Here is a 6,213-nt window from a genome sequence, read left to right as displayed (position 1 = left end):
AACTTTGGTATAATCAAAGAACATTTAGTGAGTTAAGGTAAAAAAAGTTCTTCATTATCACTCCTCAGAAAACATACATAAGGTAAATGAGTTCTATTTCCTGAATCTGTGAATATTCAATTTTGTCCTACTTTGATACATGTGGGAGCTTGAGATAAAATTACTACTTCTATTTTTTGTACTACATCTTTATTGCAAATCATGAAAACATTGTGTAAAAAGTATATATGCACTCTGTACAAATTATATGGTATCTTAGAAAAGCTATCATCTTTGTACCTCCATCAGAAAGAGAATGTTTTTTTATTCAAATAGAAATGATGCCACCTTACAAGAATTGTAAAATTACTGTTCCAATGGTTGTCATTATCTGGGTTACAATTCTATTTGAAATCATAAGGCCAAATTCCTAGGGAAAAACGTATGTATGTATGTATGTATGTATGTATGTATGTATGTACACTCCCACACAGACACACACAGACACACATACCTCTCTTATACAGGGAGCTGTTCAGTAATTCCATGGTGTTTATTTAAATTGAGAGGTACTTGTGGATCATCATCATCATCATCATCATCCCAAATCAATAAATTGAAGGGGAAGGCCCTGTCATGGAAGGTTATGCACAATGATGTACCACAGTGGTCCAGTTCAAGAAATAGATTGATGCTTTTGTGACTTCCAGGACTTGGATGAGATGGAGTGACTGGCTCAAAACACCCATCTGGCTTCTAGATCATGAATTCAAGGAAAGACTTGAATTCATGGTCTCCTAGCTTCTGTTCCACCACCATAACCACTAAACCACACTGCCTCTCACTTAGGAAAGAAAATATACTTGGTTTTGCATAGGAGGGTTGTTGTAAGAAGGAAGCGTATTGCTATGGAAACCGAATAGTTCATAATCTAAACAGAAAATCATATACCCAACAGTTCTAACAAGGTGTGGGGGCTGGGGAATTCTCCTTGCCTACTTGTGGCCATAATCACTTGAGGACTTCACTTCAGGACCTACATTTTCAGCAGCTCTTCCACTGACTATTGAACTTAAGAAGTGAAGATGGAAGTCTCACATAAATAGAAAATCAAAGGAGACTTGGAGTGTAACTTCAGGGAAAGAACCTGAATTTTGGGGCCTTTCCAGTCCAGAGTGTTTCTTTCATTGAGGCTTCTCTATAATTTCCATTTTAGAAGGGATTTTGCTTTCTGCATGGTCATCTGCTGTGGGAAATGGGAAGGAGTAAAACAACGAAACATGCATCATGACATTGTGATCCAAACTCCATCCCATTTGGATCTGCAGAATGAGCGGCACAAAAGCATGTCATTTCCATGCCCTCAAGAATATGCTTACTGTTATGCTTTACTAAAATTCCCATAAATAATCAGTCTTAATTCATTGGAGTGGACTGGATTGGCTGGGTGTCATAATGGGTTTTGTCATCTTCTCCTTGAGCTGAATTTCAATGCCTGAGTCCACTCTTTCTGATGTTCGTCTGGGAGATATACTTCTCCAGGAGGTCACACGATGTCATTGCCTGAATATACATCTGCTGGATGGATCAGAAGTATACAGTCAGAAAGAGTTTCCTGTTTTTGTTAAGAATGACAGTCAACTTCTCCTACTGTGCATCTCGGGCACAATAATACACAGCAGTGTCGGCAGCTGACACGGAGTTCAGCTGAAGGGAATACTCATTTTTGGAGTTGTCTGAAGCAATGGTGGTGCGGCTTTGAAGAGACGTTGAATACCATTTTCTCCCATCATTAGGATAGATTCTGGCAATCCATTCAAGCCCTTTCCCTGGAGGCTGACGGACCCAGTTCCAAGCATAACTACTACTAGTGATGGAGACCCCTGTAACTTTGCAGAGCAGGTTTAGGTTTTGTCCTGGCCTTACAGTTTCAGGCCCTGACGATACAAGTTGCACATCAGAAAGGGACCCTAAAGAAGTAGGAGAAAAAACAAAATCAGGATTCACGTACATCATTAAAAATATCACATAGTCACTTTCTCTAAAATTGTGTACTTACATTTTGGCATGGCCATCAGAGAAAAGAAAAAGAGCAAGAAATCCATAGTGTAATAATAGATTTAATTTAATAGATTTCCGCCAGTTGGACATGCACAATTCAAAGAAAACGTGGAGATCCAAAATGAGGGCCCTTCTTTTAAAGGGGAATATTTGATGATGATATTTGCATAAGACCAATGAGCCATAAAGTAGCTCTTAGAAAGCAAGGTCCAGTGGAGTGCTTGCATTCTTTAGGAGAATGAGGGAGAGAACCTTTTCCTTCCTTCCTTCCTTCCTTCCTTCCTTCCTTCCTTCCTTCCTTCCTTCCTTCCTTCCTTCCTTCCTTCCTTCCTGCCTGCCTGCCTGCCTGCCTGCCTGCCTGCCTGCCTCCCTGCCTGCCTGCCTGCCTGCCTGCCTGCCTCCCTTGACAGCTCAAAATATATAACTTAGCCCTAATGCGTGTAGGAAATGTCTTCTCTTGGCCCCATCCAGACCTCTGGGGTGAGGCTCTTCTACAGGGCAAACCTCTCAGTAGTCACTCTCCATCATTGTAAAGTGTTTGGGAAAGGTGACCATTTGAGGCCATAACCATGCCTCGTGAGAAGAGCAGGTGACCAAAAAAAAGGTCTTCTTTCCTTGAATGGACTTTCTCTCTCGATTCTGTTGTTTCATTGACACTGAGCTACTCAGAAAATATGACTAGTGGTGGGAACAAGGTGGGAAGTTGCTCTTCCTGACATTTTGCTCTCTTGCACGTGACCCAATACTACTTTTTTCAAAGGTCCCAGAATTGCAGCATGTCTATGTTAACCATGGCTTGACTACACTACTGACAGCCTTGACTTGTTCAGAGGAGACAGCAATTGCCTCTGCTCTAATATACAACATTAAACGGAGGGACAAAGATTTGAGACAAAGATCTAACAAAGGTCAATTTGTTGCTTTGAGATTGGCTACTACACTGGGCAATGCATACCACAGGCCCATATAATCCCTGATCAGATCAGATACATGTTTTTTTCTGAAATTGGAAAGTGTATCCTCCGGCATTATCAGGCTGCACAGCTAACACTTCCTCCTCTAGTTTTTCCTTTTAACAATAAACCACTTTAGAAACACAACAGTTTAATTGTACTTTTAAAAGAATAATGCAACGGTTTCTGTGAAATGGTGTTTATATATGTGAATTTAAACTGAGAGATAGAGACCAAGACGATAGGGATAGAGATGTATAGTACAAAACCGTAAAGTGCAAAGTCATCTTTTCCAATGACAATCACTAAAATGTACTGAATTCCAGTCTCTCCTGGACTTCCTTTTTTCTTTTGCAAGAACTTTATTAAAGTTTCAAGGAAACGTTAAAATGTGAAATGCAGAAAAGTTAGAATACAGAATGGAAGAAAAAAGATAAAGAAAAATATTAAAAAGTGCAGGAATAGCAAAAAAATTAAGAAGGTTTTTTTCTGAACCTCTCCAACACAGATATGAGTACTTAATAAACTATCTTAATATCTGACTCTTAATTAAACCTTAGTTACCATTATTTCTATAAAAAGAAACCAATTAATCATCAAAACCCAAAATCAAAACATGGCCATCTTGTTTTGTTTTGTTTTTTAAGATATGTCTACCCCCCTATTTCCTTTGTCCTTTTCCTCTACCCTTGATTTTCCCTTCCTGTTTTTCTCAAGTTATTCCAAGGCATCTCAACAGCACTAGATCTCCCCACTCTACCACCCAAGCCATGTATGTATGTACCTATTGGTTTGTGTTGGTTTAGATTTAGGTACCACCGACTCCTAAACTGAACTCTGTCGGATTCACAGTCTCAAACAATCAACAATATTAAAAAACACAATACAACGTAAATAAATAGCATTCATTCAATCAATGCATGGCATAGGCACTCAGTCTTTCCAATGGAGCTCATCTAAGACAGAACTTTGCCTGACAGAAAGCATACATTGCTTGAAATTCTTCCTGCTTATATAGTTCAAGACTTTTGTTAAGTGCTCTAGATCTCAGGAAGTACGATGGATGGTTTTTAGCAATATTGTTCATTGCTGTAACCAGTTCAGTCTCCTGACCACTAAAGCCCATCAAGAAGTTCCCTCTGCCATTGTTTCCATAATTTCCTTGAGTTGTATTTGATCATCCTCTCCCTCCTTAGTAAATAGTGGAAGTGAAAAGCAATCATTTTTTTAGTTTGGGGAATGTTAGGAAAAAGAGAGCAAAGGTGGGTGGGGGAGGGAAAATGGGAGAAATATCTGGTAAATAAAAGAAGCCTATAGCATCAAACTGGATCAGACTGGTTCAAAAAGTGATGGAGGTGATGCAGCAAAGGTTGCGATCATCCTAGAAGTCTTCTGCTGCTTATTTTTACTAACATCATTTTTCTGTCTTGTTTTGTTTTTGAATTTCTCGTGTGCAGCTCTTTGGTGCCCTCCAGAGGAAATCTCTTCCAAATGTAAACAAGGAGTGAGGGTCATCTCCCACTACCTTTCTCACACAGTAAAACAGAGCCATGCCAGCTGTGGTTAAGCTGATTATCTGAAGAGACAAGATAGAAAAAAATGCTATGCCACACTGCTTCTTTTCTCCCTTACTCACTCCATCCAATAGATACCTCCATTGACTTCAGAGATGGTACGTATTAGTTTGTGGGATTTTCCATACTGATCTCAGGTGTTCAGCAAGAACAGAAAAAGGAAATCAGATACAGCAAGTGGGGGAGAGAGAAAGAGAGAGGGAGGGAGGGAGGGAGAGATGGAGGGAGGGAGCGAGGGAGGGAGGGAGGGAGGGAGGGAGAGAGAGAGAGAGAGAGAGAGAGATAATAATGTTCTGTTTGAAATTTATGAAATGTGAATATAGCCACAGATTTTACTATGGGTTTAAGCCTTCTACTGGAATTGAACTTATCACTGGTGGATATCTGGAAGTTAATGGAACTTAGTTAATAATGCCCATGGACCATAAAATGAAAGATAGATAGATTTTTTAAAGCAACTTATAGGTCCTGAAGAAGCACAGATATGAGTTCCTGGGGGAATTTTTTTTCTCCTTTTTCTTATTATATAAACCAGATACAAGATAAACATAAAACATGTTTTCCTTTACTTTTTTCAGACTTCCCTGTCTCCTTTTGTGCCCTTAATGCATGTTTCTTCTTTTTCCCTTTGGGGGGGGGGGCAATGATTTTCTATTTCAACTTCCTTTTTAACTAGTTTGAAACAATTCTCAAAGACATGCTACTCTGTGACAGACAGTGGATGTTTGACCATTTCCACAGACGTTTTACAGGGAAATAGACTTCCATGATCCACTAATCATAGTTCTGATTTCTAGAATTAGGGCAATTTTGTAATCTCCACCTTCCCAATTCTATTTTTTCCAGTATTTTCAAAAACAAGTTAAGCATCAGTCATTGATTATCTCACCCAAAAAAGAGAAAGTTGTTGACCAGCTACTGTATATCAAGAAATAATTGCCAGGTTGCTGATAGTTCAATAATAATTATCTCTCTTATGAATTACTGAAGTCATTCTAGTATTCTAGTAGGCCAAAACATCAAAGCTTCTGCACCAAAGGGAATAGGAATCCAAAAGCAGTCAATATAAATATATCCAGAGCCACAGAGAGGCAGGAAGGAATAATGCTGACTCTGTGTTGTTCATTTGCACAAGTTTTCTCCCCTGTCTTATCTTCCAGAATTTCTCTTTGAACGACAGACCTTTTCTCCCGAAGCAGAGTCATGATGTTGCTCTTCCTGGTGTTCTTGATGAACAAAATAGTTACTCTGAGCTGCCCTGCAGGTGATGCCTTCCCTGTTCCACAGGAGTCGTACCAGCCTGGCCACCTCGTCATTGGTGGGATGGTGTCTCACATTGTTTATCACTTTTATGAAATTCAATTTAATGAACATCCTTCTCTAAAACTTTATGGCTTACCAATGTAAGGATTTTTTTTCTTCCTATGTATTTTCTAATCTTAGTCAGATTGGGAAAAAAAATACTCAGTTGAGTAGCAGCTATAGGAGTATAAATGCAGGTTTGTTTATCTAACCTAAGACTTCTTTGTGTTTTGAATCTATCTGGTTGTGGGAGAAGAAATCATTTTCTATGCATGACCTTAAAGTTTTTCTATGAAATGTATGAAACTTTGGTATAATCAAAGAACATTTAGTGAGTTAAGGTA

At 39.0% G+C, this 6,213-nt stretch overlaps 1 gene segment (V, D, J or C); it reads right to left on the bottom strand.

The window, feature by feature from the left end:
• Positions 1-1,626: 1,626 nt before the first annotated feature.
• Positions 1,627-2,048, bottom strand: LOC134497215 (immunoglobulin heavy variable 4-39-like). The segment is given in 2 exon segments: positions 1,627-1,949; positions 2,039-2,048. Coding segments are annotated over 2 exon segments (333 nt in total).
• Between the last annotated feature and the right edge of the window lie 4,165 nt (positions 2,049-6,213).

This window comes from Candoia aspera, chromosome 4 (assembly GCF_035149785.1).
Source record: "Candoia aspera isolate rCanAsp1 chromosome 4, rCanAsp1.hap2, whole genome shotgun sequence".
Lineage (NCBI taxonomy): Eukaryota > Metazoa > Chordata > Lepidosauria > Squamata > Boidae > Candoia > Candoia aspera.
The sequence above is the reverse complement of the archived record's forward strand: the minus strand, read 5'-3'. Positions and strand labels throughout refer to the sequence as shown.